General features: G+C 47.8%; 1 protein-coding gene and 1 long non-coding RNA gene across 6 annotated transcripts in view; one reads left to right on the forward strand and one right to left on the reverse strand.

Annotated features, from left to right (window-relative positions):
• Nucleotides 1-10793, forward strand: part of Drd2 (dopamine receptor D2) — a 67818-nt gene extending 57025 nt beyond the window's left edge. The window contains exons 3-8 of one of the 2 annotated variants that reach the window (NM_010077.3): nt 2352-2461; nt 3360-3496; nt 4681-4871; nt 5810-5896; nt 7368-7698; nt 9517-10784. In NM_010077.3, the coding sequence (NP_034207.2) occupies nt 2352-2461; nt 3360-3496; nt 4681-4871; nt 5810-5896; nt 7368-7698; nt 9517-9710 (1050 nt within the window). In that variant the 3' untranslated portion in view covers nt 9711-10784. Of the gene's footprint in view, nt 1-2351; nt 2462-3359; nt 3497-4680; nt 4872-5809; nt 5897-7367; nt 7699-9516 lie in introns of both variants that reach the window. The other variant, XM_006509996.4, reaches the window with a different exon arrangement.
• Nucleotides 7024-13532, reverse strand: Gm46111 (predicted gene, 46111). Of its 4 annotated transcripts, none has more exons than NR_168535.1 (4): nt 13470-13532; nt 10880-11147; nt 9920-10097; nt 7024-7391 (listed from the first exon to the last, which is right to left on the reverse strand). It is a non-coding gene; the product is annotated as a predicted gene, 46111 (long non-coding RNA). The 4 variants fall into 4 exon arrangements; NR_168534.1 differs by lacking the exon at nt 13470-13532 and adding an exon at nt 13143-13466 and having other exon boundaries at nt 10880-11121; NR_168533.1 differs by lacking the exon at nt 13470-13532 and adding an exon at nt 13143-13466.
• Nucleotides 13533-14475: the final 943 nt, after the last annotated feature.

Consider the following 14475-nt stretch of genomic DNA (forward strand, 5'->3'; position numbering starts at 1 on the left):
CCCTCGACTCTGTCCATCCTCTGAGCTATATGCAGAACTCTCCTTGAAGAATCACTTGATTTTCAGGCTTGGTCAGCTCATGGTTCCTTCAAAAAAAGGGCCCTATGCCTCAAGCTATCACAGAACAATGATGGAGGAAATAGGATCACAAATGACCTTGTGTGCCTTGGCTTTCTGCTTATAAGTTCAAAAATCCATTGAGTCACTATACAAACACTCAGAATGGTCCATGGCTCATATTATATGACAAGGCTGATAAAGAAGAAACAGTGACAGATATCCAGTATCTCTTGACTTAGGGATGATTCCCCTTCCTCCCCTTCTTTTCCCTCTTCATGCACAGGCAAAGAGGCACCCCTTTTCCAGAAAGAAAGATGTTCTGTTCAGGGTTATGGATATGGGGTCTGGTAGCCTCCAGCCCCCAAGTCCTCATTAGACTGCAGGATAGGACACATCCCTACAGCAACTGTACTGGGATCTCTGGGACCCTCAGTCCTTCAAGAAGATGTCTTTTTCATCATTTTCTGCCATTGTTTCAGAGGTGTAGAGGAAAGCTTCAAGAGTCAAAGTGGAGAAAGCCTTTCTTGGCTCCACCCATTTCCACTTGGATATCTAAGGGAGGCATTCCTGAGAGAGGACAGAGAGGGAGCTCCTGCCTTCCTGGGGTCTTCCAGGTCTCACATCCTTCATAGTGAGAGTCACTGTGAGCATTTTGTAGAAGTGCAAAGATGTTTCTGAATCATCTGTTACTTACTCAGCACTGACTGAACAGCATCCTATCCTCCCCCTGGGCCTGGGGCCTGGGGAATTTTGGTGCCCTGGATGAAAAAAACTGATGAAAGATTAAACAACGCAGTCTGCTTGAGGCAGCAGGGATAGAGCTCCACAGGAGATTGGGACCCTGCATCCAGGCAGGAAACATTGAGAGGGCTTGTGGCAAGGAGTCCTTGCTGTTCCTAATTACTTTTCAAGGTGGAAGAGAAGCAGTGCAGGGAAGACGAGGAAGAGGTCCTTGGTATTTCAGAGCTGGATCCTCAGGAACACGAAGGCAGCTTCCAGACCCCAGTCCCAGGAGGGATACCTAAGCCGTGAGCCAGATGGGCCTAGTGCTCTGCCCAGTGGTGCCTTGAAAATAAATTCTGTGTCTTGGAAGACCTGCTCATGCTTTACGGTCTTCAATTCCCACAGTCCAGGAACAGACACTCATGAACCCCCAGAAGATGTATAGAGGAAAACACTTGCTTTAGCCATGGCTGGCAGAGGCAACTGTATTGCCCCTCATGGAACTTGTTGGGCTTTGGAAATATTTGGTTTTGTTTCTGAGATGGGAAGAGAGGGCAGTGTTGGTGAGGATCGATATGACAGTTAGTATGGGACCCTCCTGAGCTAGAGCACACAGTGTATGCTTTCCTGCTTTAGTCCATCGGTGGGCATTTTTCACTCCTCTCTCCTGTGAGTAGAATCTAGAGATTTACTATATGGTTGGGGCACACCAGACTTGCAAATTTAGGGAGCCCTGGGAGGGATAACATCACCCTAGCTCTGTAAGTTGCCTTCCCCCTCTTGCTAAAAATCAGCATCAGAAAGTATAGCAACTAAGGTTGCCTATGTGGTGAATAGGTGTTAAGTAGATAAAACCAGAATTTTGGAAAACTTGCCGAGATCCTCACCCAGCGGCTTTACAGATTAAGGCTCAAAGTTGAGGCACTCAGGTGAGGTGAGTCATCTTTCTCCTAACACAAAGTTCTTGCCACAAAAGTAGATCTACATGAGGCAAGGGGTACTGGCCCCAAGTCCTCATAGGATCTACTTGCTCCCCACTGCTACTCATAGAGACCTGTAACGTCTCTATGATGGATCATAGGGAGTCAACCTGACAGGATCCTGAACTACCTAGGAGACAAACCTCTGGGCTTGTCTGTGAGGGGCTTTCCAATATTCAGTTTACCTGAAGTGGGAAGAGCTACTCTATATGTGGGCTTTGCTATTCCATGCTGTTGAAGACATAGGGTGAATAAAAAAAACAAATAAATAAACTCAAGATGAACCCGTCTTTCTTTGTTTCCTGACTGATGACTCCATGTGACCAGATGCCTCACGCTTCGACCACCACGACTTTCCACCATCCTGGACAGTGTCCTACAGCTGTGAGCCAAAATAATCCCGTCATTGCATTGATTTTTGTCACGTGTTTTGTTACAGAGAGGAGAAATGTGGCTGACACATGTACTTGGTTTGTCCTCCGAGGTTGTTTCCATACCTCATGGACATGGCTCTCTTGGTAGAATTGAGCCCTGGGTAAATAATCTCCACAACCATGCTTTCCACTTATGACATTGTTTTATCTCCAGGTGGTGGGTGAGTGGAAATTCAGCAGGATTCACTGTGACATCTTTGTCACTCTGGATGTCATGATGTGCACAGCAAGCATCTTGAACCTGTGTGCCATCAGCATCGACAGGTGAGGACATCCATGTTGGGTGAGATGAACTTGGTCATTCTTGCTCAGTGCCTTACCTCTTCTCAGCATCAGGCTTTGTAGTGACTGGCTGTGTGTATGTGAACCTCTGTGTGTATGTGTGTGTGTGTGTGTGTGTGTGTGTGTGTGTGTGTGAGATGTGGCATTTGACTAAATAGTGCAGACTACCTAGCTCATACCTTATATGAAAGAGTTGGTTCTGACTAGAGCCCAAAGCCTGTTGCTCCCTATTTATATGCCCATGGGAAGATTGTAGAAATTATTTGACCCCCATGGTTCATTTTCACTGTCCCTTAAGCTACAGTGTTGAGTTAGGAATTTGGGTCCAGACATCTGGTCAAGGGGGCCCAAGCCATGTCCACTTTACTCAGCTGTACTCTTAGAATCTTTCACACACACACATAACATGTTGTGAGGCTTCCAGAGAACCTGCATTTCCCTCTCACAGGACTGTTGGAGGATGAGATGTTGTTGAGTGAGGAATGAGTGTTTGGTAGAGGAATGTGAGGGGGGATTAATAATGCCACTATTATCAGAGCCAACCTCAATTATTGCTAAATGAGGCTACAGCCTTGCTCTGAGGGACAAAACTACCAATTGTCAACATATTCTTCAGCCTTCTGCAATCTAGTGTAGTAAGGATGGTTTCAGATGTGCAAACAGCTATCAGGAAGTCTACAATCCAGGTGGAGGAAGTTAAGTAGTGAATTGCCTAGGACTACAGAGTATCTGCTGCTCATTAAGTGTTTGAATGTGAGGACAAGGGGGAAGGTCTTAGGCAGGCTTCATAGAGCCAGGCAGACAGAGCATCTGTGGTGCATGTTGTAGAGTGAGGGCTCTGATGGCCAGCAACCCAGACTTAGTATCCTTGCCTTTGCAGGTACACAGCTGTGGCCATGCCTATGTTGTATAACACACGCTACAGCTCCAAGCGCCGAGTTACTGTCATGATCGCCATTGTCTGGGTCCTGTCCTTCACCATCTCTTGCCCACTGCTCTTTGGACTCAACAACACAGGCAAGTCTGGCCATTGCCTGGGGCTCAGATGACTCTATCTCTCTGGTTTGTTTAGGACAATGAATAGCTGAGTCTTTTATACAGATATGGGTGGTTGCTCATTCCTAACTCTAAGGAGGCTGGAGGCATCACACAGATCCAATCCAACTTAGAGTTGTTCCAGATTGGGCAGGAGAAAAAAAGAGTGCCACCAGGCACATTGGGACTGGATGTGGAGAAGGGAAAATGTCTAAAGAGAAGATTTGGTCATTTTTCAATCTAATTTAATGTGTTGGTGTAATACAGACAGCTTTACAAACTGCACATGTGTGTATGTGCTCATGTAGGTTATTTCATTTACATCTGATACTGGTACTTAGGGGATGAGGTTGCAACCCAGTGGGTCAGTTGATCCATGGTCCCATTCTACCTGGAGCAAGAAAACTAGAAACAAGTAGGAGGTGAGCCAACCTCAAGCCCCTTCTTGTAGGAGGCAGTGTAAAGAGCAACTCAAACAGAAGACGAATAGAATACTTACAGTATGGATCTGCTTCTCAGCAAAGAGACAAGAGCTATATGGGTACTTCTCTAGAGCATAGGCTACATAAAAGTCCAGGAAGTATATAATTCAGAATAAAGATACCATAGGAATTCTCAGAAGTATGAAGAAAGCTAATTATATTTAAATTAATTCAGAATGAATTTGATATCTACAGACATCTGGTCTACCTGGAAGGAACTGTAGGTGAACATTAAACAATAGAACACAGGTGAGTTAGTTAAATAAGTGGGTGAAGTTATTCTGTTGCCAAAATTATGGAATAGCAGAGCCTCTTCTCTTGAAAAACTAAAGTAATGGATTTCTTTTTTGAAAATACATTTTATTGGGTCATACCCTCTGAATCATGGCTTCCCTCTGTGCGTAGAAATGGCAAAATTAATGAGCAAGTAATTAGAGAAGAGGAATGAGAAACTTGGAAGCAGTCAGTCCCAGGTTTATTTCTTGATCAACAGTTGGGGATTTTATACTTTGATTTTTTTTTTAACTGAGCATTGATTTGCATCTACCATTTCCAGGCAACATTCGGTACATAATCTATATGATTGCTTCTGTTTCCCAACAAGAAGATAAGTATCTTCTGGTGCTGCTATAGCCTGGTGGGCCTGATGACACGTTGCCCATCTGAGTTTCTCTATTCCCCTAGACCAGAATGAGTGTATCATTGCCAACCCTGCCTTCGTGGTCTACTCCTCCATCGTCTCGTTCTACGTGCCCTTCATCGTCACCCTGCTGGTCTATATCAAAATCTACATCGTTCTCCGCAAGCGTCGGAAGCGGGTCAACACCAAGCGTAGCAGCCGAGCTTTCAGAGCCAACCTGAAGACACCACTCAAGGTCTCCAACCTCAGCCCCAACATGGGTCTCTACCTAAGCATTATCAAGAGAGCTAATATTACACATGGGTCGGGCCTGGAACATTACAGTAAGGTGGAAGTCTAGGCTGGAATAGTTTCCTGGGGTGAGATGAGGGTGTAGACCTCAGTGGAGTGACAGAATTTTTACAATGGGACTATGGTCCCTGGTGGGAGCTAAGTAGGATTCGCCATGTGAAGATCTTTGTGGCTGTATGAAGCAATTCTTACTTGATCTGATCCTTAGTTTCTCTATTCTTTCTCAGGTAGTTCTGCCTTTCTCATTATGGCCTCCATGTTTCCTTCCCCCTTCTTCCATCTTCTCTATACCATTCTTTGTACCTGCTATGCTCAGCTCTACCCTCCATGTACACCCCTGCCTCCTCTTCCCCCACTTTTTCCTCTGCTTTTTTTTTTTTTATCATAAAATCTCTCTCTTTCACTCAACATTCTACAATGAAGGCAGTAAGTGGGTATGGAAATATCAAGAACTTATGGGTTAGATACATCAGGTTCAAATCCTGGTCCTTTCACCTTTTTAAAATTGTGTGTCCTTAGGCATGTTGGTTAGCTTCTATGAGCCTTGGTTTCCTCTTCTGTTAAGTGGGAGTCATGTGCAATTCACAGGGTTTTCCTGAAGATTTGATGTGAGAAAGGATGTGAGCATGTGCCTAGCATGATCTTGAGTAGGTCCTCCACAAAGAACAAGCTCCTTTTGCCTCTCACCTTGCCTGCCTCTTCTCATCAGTGTACCAGCCTTCCCTCTTGCCCGACTGTCTTCTGTGGCCCACACTCCTCTAGTTGCTGAGCCCCTGACGAGAGTCTGAGTTCTCCATGGACTCCTTTGTCTTGGGTTTCTATTCCCTTACCACTTCTGCTCTCCACTGTCTTGTGTGACCCATGTGCTGGCTCACTCCACAGGGCAACTGTACCCACCCTGAGGACATGAAACTCTGCACCGTTATCATGAAGTCTAATGGGAGTTTCCCAGTGAACAGGCGGAGAATGGTAAGTGTTCAGGTCAGGGACACAATGCCATCTTTCTGCCTACCCCCACCAATGGAGCCCACCATCCCTGATCCTAGAATCTCAGCTATTTTAAGGGAGAAGTGTCTCCTGGCACCCCTACTTTGCTTCAGCTGAGAGCACATTTACATTGTACACTTCTGAGTAGAGAGAGATGCCTTAATTCTGCAGGGCACAGATATGTTGAAGCTTGTTGGGGAAATAATCTACTCATAAAACCTAGCAAAAGTGACTATACAGGCTAGTTCCACTCCTCAAACACCTCCATGCTTCCTGATATCACATCAAATCCTCAGGTAACCCTGGGGAGTAATTCTTACTGGTCTTCAGCTCACAGCAGAGGTAGCCAAGGCTCAGAGTACAGGTAGCTCACCCAAGTCTAAACAGTTAGTGAAAGAGTGCATATTGGAGCCAAGATCTGTGTGACTTCGAAATCCACATCCAAGTTTTTCCATTCAGCATGCACCACCTTCTAGATAGGCAGCTTCTGAGGCTGGGAGCTGGTGGCCAGCTGTAGGGTGGGGACAGAGCAGAGCAGCCGGGGTAGACAAGAAGCATATTGTGAACATAGAACCTATAAATGCAGACTTATAGCATACTTGAGCTCTCCATGGTGCTAGTTACAACCAGAGTTCAAGAAGCAGGCATTTCATCCCCCAGCTAAGTTGGGATACATAAAATCCAGCAATATGTCTCTTAGATAGGCAAGGTCCCTACAATTGGCTGGATTCCAAGGACAGGACTCTAATGAACTATGTGTAATATAGGTACTAAAACAGATCTCAAGTTATATTCAAGGCAGCAGCCCATTTTTCACCATCTGGGCATATAGACTGTATTTCAGAGGCTGATCCTAGATCACAAAAGGTCTGGGACAGTGGAGTCTAAAGAGGAACTGGGAAGCTATGTGTGGATCCATGTTGGAGCTTCTGGGTCAGCCTACCAAGGAAGACCATATGGCACTTCCAGATCAGCTCTATGCTTCGGAACCAAGCTAGTCAGCCCACATATCCTTGGTGGTGCAGGTGCCTGTACTCCAGCCTGGCAGGGAGGATGGAGAACATGATTTTTATGTAGTTAGAATTAAGTTCTTGAAGGTGAAGCAAGACTGAACTTCAGTCAGGGTTTATCTTAGCAGCTGAATTGGTGTCCGGCCCTTAGCACTCAGGAAGTGTCACTCAGGTTATTTAAAGAGAAGTGGATGGGTGCTAGCATCCAAGCATTTCTAGGGTATTGAGGCTTCACAGATTGCTCTGGGCAGTGGTCCAGGAGTAACTGCCGTGAGTTTGAGTGCTGTATTCAGATGGTCCCTGCCTCCCAGTGATGGCTCTCTTTGTGTTCCTGGCAGAGAAGCCATGCTGTTTGCAAGAGTGTGCAGAGGGGCAGGAGGACCGAGGAGGCTTGGTGGCTTCTGCCCAGGAATTTCATCCTAAGTTCTCTCTCTCTGCTTCAGGATGCTGCCCGCCGAGCTCAGGAGCTGGAAATGGAGATGCTGTCAAGCACCAGCCCCCCAGAGAGGACCCGGTATAGCCCCATCCCTCCCAGTCACCACCAGCTCACTCTCCCCGATCCATCCCACCACGGTCTACATAGCAACCCTGACAGTCCTGCCAAACCAGAAAAGAATGGGCATGCCAAGATTGTCAATCCCAGGATTGCCAAGTTCTTTGAGATCCAGACCATGCCCAATGGCAAAACCCGGACCTCCCTTAAGACGATGAGCCGCAGGAAGCTCTCCCAGCAGAAGGAGAAGAAAGCCACTCAGATGCTTGCCATTGTTCTTGGTGAGTAAGCTCTGGGTGATGGCCACAGCCCTGCCGTGCCCAGCCCTGGCAACATCCCAGCAGGTCCTAGACTCTGCCTTGTTGACCATAGTTTGAAGGTCATGGGTTGGATATTTCTGCAGTAACAGGCCACATTCCATACATACAGTCAACATTTAGTAGAATCTCCTGTTGTGTCTGCTGTACAGAAGGGCAAATCAGGATTTGTGTAGTTAACTAAGGCATAACTAAGGCAGTTTGACTCAGTGTCTGGGCTTTACTAGTCTCTGGTTAAGAAACCATAGCCTGTGTTCTAGGTATGTGCCTTCTCCTTCTGCTCTCCTATATGTAGAGTAAGTTGCCTCTCAGGGTGGTTATCATAGTCAGGATAGCACAGGGTGAGGAAAGCATCACATATGAGAGTTCTTATACATTTTGTTACTACTACTACTATTGCCGAGGAATTGGAAAATATGCATTTTTCACTCAACCAAGTTCCTATATGAAATATAGTCCCCTTGTGAAAAATCAGATAGGTATTTGAGAGGTGGCTACAGATTTGCTAGGCAAGACTTTTGAATAAAGTTCTATGGGCTGGAGAGATGGCTCAGCTGGTAAAAGCACTTGCCACCGCCAAACCTGACAACCTGAGTTCAACCCCTCAGTCCCAATTTCCCACAAGCGGTCCTTTGATTTCCATGTGGCTTCTCTCTCTCTCTCTCTCTCTCTCTCTCTCTCTCTCTCTCTCTCTCTCTCACACACACACACACACACACACACACACACACACACACACTAAAGTGCAATTATTTTTTTTAACTTTTAGACAATTATGTAATGAAGGACACAATCTAGGAAGTAGACTGATCTAGGCAGTTGGGAAAGGAGGGCAGGGTGTGAGTTCTCCATTCTCATGACACTGGGACCCTATCTGATGGAAAACCTGTGCTATGAGTAGGTAGGCTCTGATGCCCCCCTGTTCAGAAGCACAGGCCCAAGAGAGGTAAGGGATTATTTTCCAATACATATCTAGGGTGTGGCAGGATGGGTTTGGAGCCAGTTCCATGTGACAGTCCACTAGTTCTGCACTTGATACTCCAAGATGCTGCTCTGTCCTAAAACATCCTCTGTAGCTACACACTGAATGTCCAACTGGAGCAAGTGATCTTGAAGCCTGCCTTTATAAGAGTGCATGATCTCCAGGTAGGACAGACAAAGGCTATGCCTACCAAAACTGAGCAGTCTTAGGAAAAGCTGGAGCAAGAGCCTTGACATTTGAGGAGTCTAGTCAGATGGGAATCAGATGTCAACTGTGTCAGTCAAGAGCAAAGTGGTCTTGGGGACATTATGGAGTCAACATAAAAATAGTTTCCCATTGAATTCAAGGAGCCACCATGAAAACTTCTCTTTTGCTAAATTTTATGTCCCACACTGCTGAGAACAAATTCTGTCCAATGTCATCAGCTTGAGGATAGCATTGCCCACAATGATGACTGGGAATGTTGGTGTGCCTATTTGCAGAGACCTACTAGAGTCAGACAGTTAACATTTTCCATTCGTTTTTAAGCAAGTGGATGTCATGTCCTTTGAGCCAATGAGAAAAAAAATGAGGCTGAGGGCAATGCAGGGATCCTTCCCCACAGATGTGTGCTAAACGAAAGATATTCAGATCAGAGACCAGAGCTCCTTTTGCCACAACTCTGGGGAGACCACCAGCAGTTAGCGGTCTTAGTGCCCCAAGGAAGCCTGTGGCAGTGTAGATGGGTGGATGGGGAGTGGGGCTCACCTAGTCCAGTCTCTCCTTCACCCAGTGCCAGCCTGACCTTGCCCTCTTCCCAGGTGTGTTCATCATCTGCTGGCTGCCCTTCTTCATCACGCACATCCTGAATATACACTGTGACTGCAACATCCCACCAGTCCTCTACAGCGCCTTCACATGGCTGGGCTATGTCAACAGTGCCGTGAACCCCATCATCTATACCACCTTCAACATTGAGTTCCGCAAGGCCTTCATGAAGATCCTGCACTGCTGAGTCTGCCCCTTGCCTGCACAGCAGCTGCTTGCCGCCTCCCTGCCTAGGCAGGCCAGACCTCATCCCTGCAAGCTGTGGGCAGAAAGGCCCAGATGGACTCGGCCTTCTCTTGACCCTGCAGGCTCTGCAGTGTTAGCTTGGCTCGGTGCCCCTCTCTGCCCACACACCCTTATCCTGCCAGGGTAGGGCCAGGGAGACTGGTATCTTACCAGCTCTGGGGTTGGATCCATGGCTCAGAGCAGCTCACAGAGTGCCCCTTTCACATGCAGATCCTGTCTCCTTGGCACCAAAGAAGCAGCAGCCTTCCTTGACCTTCCTCTCAGGCACGGAAGCTAGCTCAGTAGCGGAGCACACCTTGATTGTTGGCTTGGCCTGGCCCTTGCTTGCCTATGTTGGATCAGGTGGTAGAAGAGAAGGACAGTTCTTACTTTACAGGGACCACATAGGAAAGCAGGGAACATGCCAAGGCCTCCAGGTGACGTTAGTGTCGGGAGACACACATAAACACCAGGTAGCTCCACGGACCCCAGAGAAACTGAGGCTGAAAATCTGTTTTCCACCCCAACTCTAGTGTGAATCCCTACTTTCCATAGCAGTGGGTATTGCTATGTTCTCCACTGTTATAGAATCCCATGGGGTTTCTGTACCCTTCGGGGGAAAACAACTCTAATCCTCAAGGGCCCCAAGAGAGACTGTAAAGAGAAAAATAGCTGATTTCCCTCTACCCTCCAATCCACTCCGCCACTTCTTGACATACATTGGACATAGCCATTCCCCACAGCAGATGCTGGACAGCCTGGGAAGTTGAGCCTTGGACCAGTGTTGGAGCTGAAGTTGGAGGTGGTAACTTGGGGCTCTTGGGCGGGGGGTGTTGATATCTTCCCTCTCCCCAAGTCTCTTCTCTGCCAGTGCCTCTGCCTTAGAGGAGGCTGTGGATGGGGCTGCTGGGGCTGCTGATACCATTGGGTCTGGCCCTGAGTGAGGGTGGGGAAGCTGCAGCTTGGAGGGGTCTGGGCTCCAACTCTGTAACATCACCATACATGCACCAAACCAATAAAACCTTGACAAGAGTCATTCCCACGGGCACTTGGGTGGCCTGGAACACTGTCAACACTACCCTTAACATTTAGGTATAGCATATAGGTGACAATAATAGGGAATCCAGCTACCTCAGCTCCCTGGATCGTGGTTCCTCTTGAGGACTAATCTTAGCCACCAGGGCAGGGAGAGCTTCATGGTAAAGGTGGCCCCTGAGGTGTTAGGTTTGCTCCTAGCTGTCTGTTCCTTGTCTGGTCTCTGGCATGGGCAGTGTGAGACAGGCAAAGCCTGACGACAATGGCCTGAGCAGGTGTCCATCTTCTCAATCCCAGGTTCATTCACAGCTCCAGGTTCTCAGGGTCCTAGGCGGGCACTGCCCCAACAACAGAAAGCTGACTCCTTAAAAGTGAAGTAGAAATCAACCCAGTGAAAGAGGGATGTTCTTGGCACCTTACAATCAGGAATAATGACAAACAGGGTAATAGCACCCACGGGCTCAGGCTCTGGGGAACTGTCAGGGCATAATTTGCATGCTAAATATAATATTTTTAGCATCAAAGTTTTGAGCACTTAACTTGCCCTGAACATTTAATTATGGACCTTGATCTTCTTGCTGAACTTGGATCTAGCACTAATCTTTGGGAAAGGCTTTTGTCCCCAGGAGCACCCTGGTGCCAGAAGGTAAGCTAAGCAGGTGCCCTAGGGTAGCTCACAGCTACCAATGACTTGGTAGCCATCTCCTGGAAAGCATTGGACCTTCATTTAATCCAGAAATCTTAGGAAACTCTGAGCTGCTGATACCCACCCAACAATCAACCAACAAAAGAGAACAAAACACACCCCCATATACATACATGCATACACACACACAAACACACACACACACACACACACACACACACACACACACACACACACGACATGCTGTTAGCCTAACGACAGATGGATGATCTTGACCTGGCTGGGAGATTCAAAGTTTGTCTCATTAGAAGTTTTTTGAAGGCACGCAAGTTTACCAGCAGCAAAACCAGAGGAAGAGGAAAAAAAGAAGGAGCAGCAGGAGGAGGAGAAGAAGAAGGAAGAGGAGAGGGAGAGAGAGAGAGAGAGAGAGAGAGAGAGAGAGAGAGAGGGAGAGAGAGAGAGAGAGAGAGAGAGAGAGAGAGAGAGAGGGAGAGAGAGAGAGAGAGAGAGAGAATCAGAAAATGGGTTGGAGAGGCAATCCTCAGAGCAATCAGAGAAGAGCCCTGTCAGAGAGAAAAGGGGAAGAGGGCAGGGCAGGGGCGGGAGGCGGGGCAGGAGAGAGTTGCCCACAATTGTCAGGAGGCTTCAAGTCTTTTTTCCAGACAGCAGATTGACAGCTAGAGTGGGCAGGGGGAGGGCTGGGCCCCACCCTCTCCCCCTTAAGCTCTTGGAAGCAAATGGATGGGAGGAAGGGGACCCAGAAACACATAGCAGAAATGGGGATCCCAGTCTCTGGCTTTCCAAAAAAGGCCCACCCTTTCTCTTGATGGGTTTGGGAAGGAAGCCTCAGAACTTTCCCTCCCCATTTCCTTCCTGGCATTTTCAGCATCCCCACCTACGGGGGAAGCCCATTCTTAGACCATCTTTGTCTCCAGAGACTGCATAGCTTCCTTTGCCTGCTGCCCAGTTTTCCCTGAGCCAAACTGTTCACTGTCCTGGGAGCAAGGGTAGAGTCTGTATCTGATTTTGAAACCTGTCAGTACAGAGCAGCTTTTGGCTTTGTTTCCGTGGATACCCTCCTCTTAGTCCCAGGGCGCCTTTCCAGTGCTCTGGCCTCACTTGAGGATGGTTTGTCTGGGTGACAGACCCAGGCCCCTGACCAAATCTTATGTCATCTGTTCTGTGCAGTGTAGTTGGAACTGGTAGTGTGGGCAAGTATATATTTTACTTAGATAGAGAAAGAAAACCTATTTGAGACTAGACCTTTAGGGTGGTACCCAGGGTCCATGCAAACAGCAATAGCTTGCCCAGGAGCAGGTGGTGGGGAATGAGCAGGGACAAAGTTACTGATGGCAAGAGGCTGGAGTCTGAGGCTTTCATGCTTCTGAGGGTCCTTTCCTGTAGCTATGCTACACCAAGTGAAGCCAAAGCTGGCAGAGAGAAAGCGCAGCATCTTCTAAGTGAGAAGGCATACGTGGCCCACCCCAGCTTTATGGGTGAAGCCGAGAGGCACCTCATCAAATAGATCTTACTGCCATCTTCACTCTGCCAGGTGACTTCTGGGGCAAGGAGCAGAATGATGGCTGCCACTCTGTCTAGAAAGCTCTGTTACTGCCAGGTGGCATCATATGGAGCAGAAATTCATTTAACAGGCCCCATTATGTGCATGCAGAACCCCTTATGTGCATGCAGAGTCCCGTGCCTCCACCCTACCTTGTTCTGAGCTTGATCTACATTAAGCTCTGTTAGACTCCTGGAGCCTCTTGTACTATATAGTCTGCAGATCATCTTCACCACTGTGTCTCAGTGGTTACAGCCGGTGACTCAGCATGACTCCAAGGTCACAGTCCACCTCAAGGCCCACAAAGAATCTTCCATCCCTTTCCAGAATGTGCTGGCATGGGGAATGAGGCAGCTGTGTCCTAAGGCATCATTCTCACAAGACCCCCGAAGCCTGATTATCTCTGCCTTATTCCAAGAGGAAAATTCCTCTTGATTAGGAGAGATGGCAAGAAGCTGAAATGCTGAGTGCTTACTCACTGCCTGGCCGTTTCAGAGGCTTGGCATCAGACTCAAGTGTGACAGCATCCTAAGGTCACAAGTGCTGCTAAGTGGCTTGACTGGAGCGAAGGAACTTTCAGCAGCTTGAGGTCATAGACACTTGTGACCCAGGCAGGCTTTGGAACCAAGTCTCCTTCCCGGACCCACCCTAGCGACCTTTTTCAGCTTCCTTCTTCAGGTTGCCTCCCCTACTACAGGCTAGCCTGGCTTGCGTCTGTCATCCTTTGTACAGAATTGCACAAAATGCCCCAGCCCCCATTGCCTATAACCAGACTCAGCACTGTGGGGTAGTACGTGTGTCCTGGGTACTAAGAGGGGAGAGAAGGGGATATAAAAATGGCCAGGTTGTATATCTGAGCAAGCAACAGGGCAGACGGTAGAGGGTGTCAGTTCAGTGCCTTCAAGAGGAGTGGCCTTCTCCAACAGGGCAAGCAGAAAAGCTTCATAGGTAGAAATTAATGGGTTGAATCTAGTGGCAGAGGGGGGAATATGTAGGACTCCATCAGGCACAGATAGAGGAACTCAGCATTACCATGAAGGGGTTGTAGTGTGATCCTGCGGCTGGCAATCACCATAAAGGGATGCCCCTGAACAGATGACTAGAGCAGCCATCTCTGTGTCCAGAAGCCCTGGGGCATCCCCTGCCCTGCTGCTTTCTCTCCTCTCTCCCACAAGCCTAAAGACTGGCTTCTCTTTTTGGCTTCACTCTGTGCCCTCCTGAGTGCATCTTCTAGGGGCTATAAGGTGTTTCTAGCCCCTTAGAGTTTTTTTTTGCAGATCACTGTATGTCCACATCCAATCTGAGAAGGTCATATAAGCCAAGTGGAGCTTCCCATCTGCAGATTAACTCCCTTGGCTGTGGCTTGCTAAAATGCACTGCTCCTCCTGTTTCCATATCTGGGAGGGTTTCACCACCCACTGACTCCTCAAAGCACAAGAAGCCACCTAAGCACAAGTTTAGAATAGGAAAGAAATTTGACTCTGT

The sequence above is a fragment of the Mus musculus genome, chromosome 9 (assembly GCF_000001635.26).
Source record: "Mus musculus strain C57BL/6J chromosome 9, GRCm38.p6 C57BL/6J".
Taxonomy (NCBI): domain Eukaryota; kingdom Metazoa; phylum Chordata; class Mammalia; order Rodentia; family Muridae; genus Mus; species Mus musculus.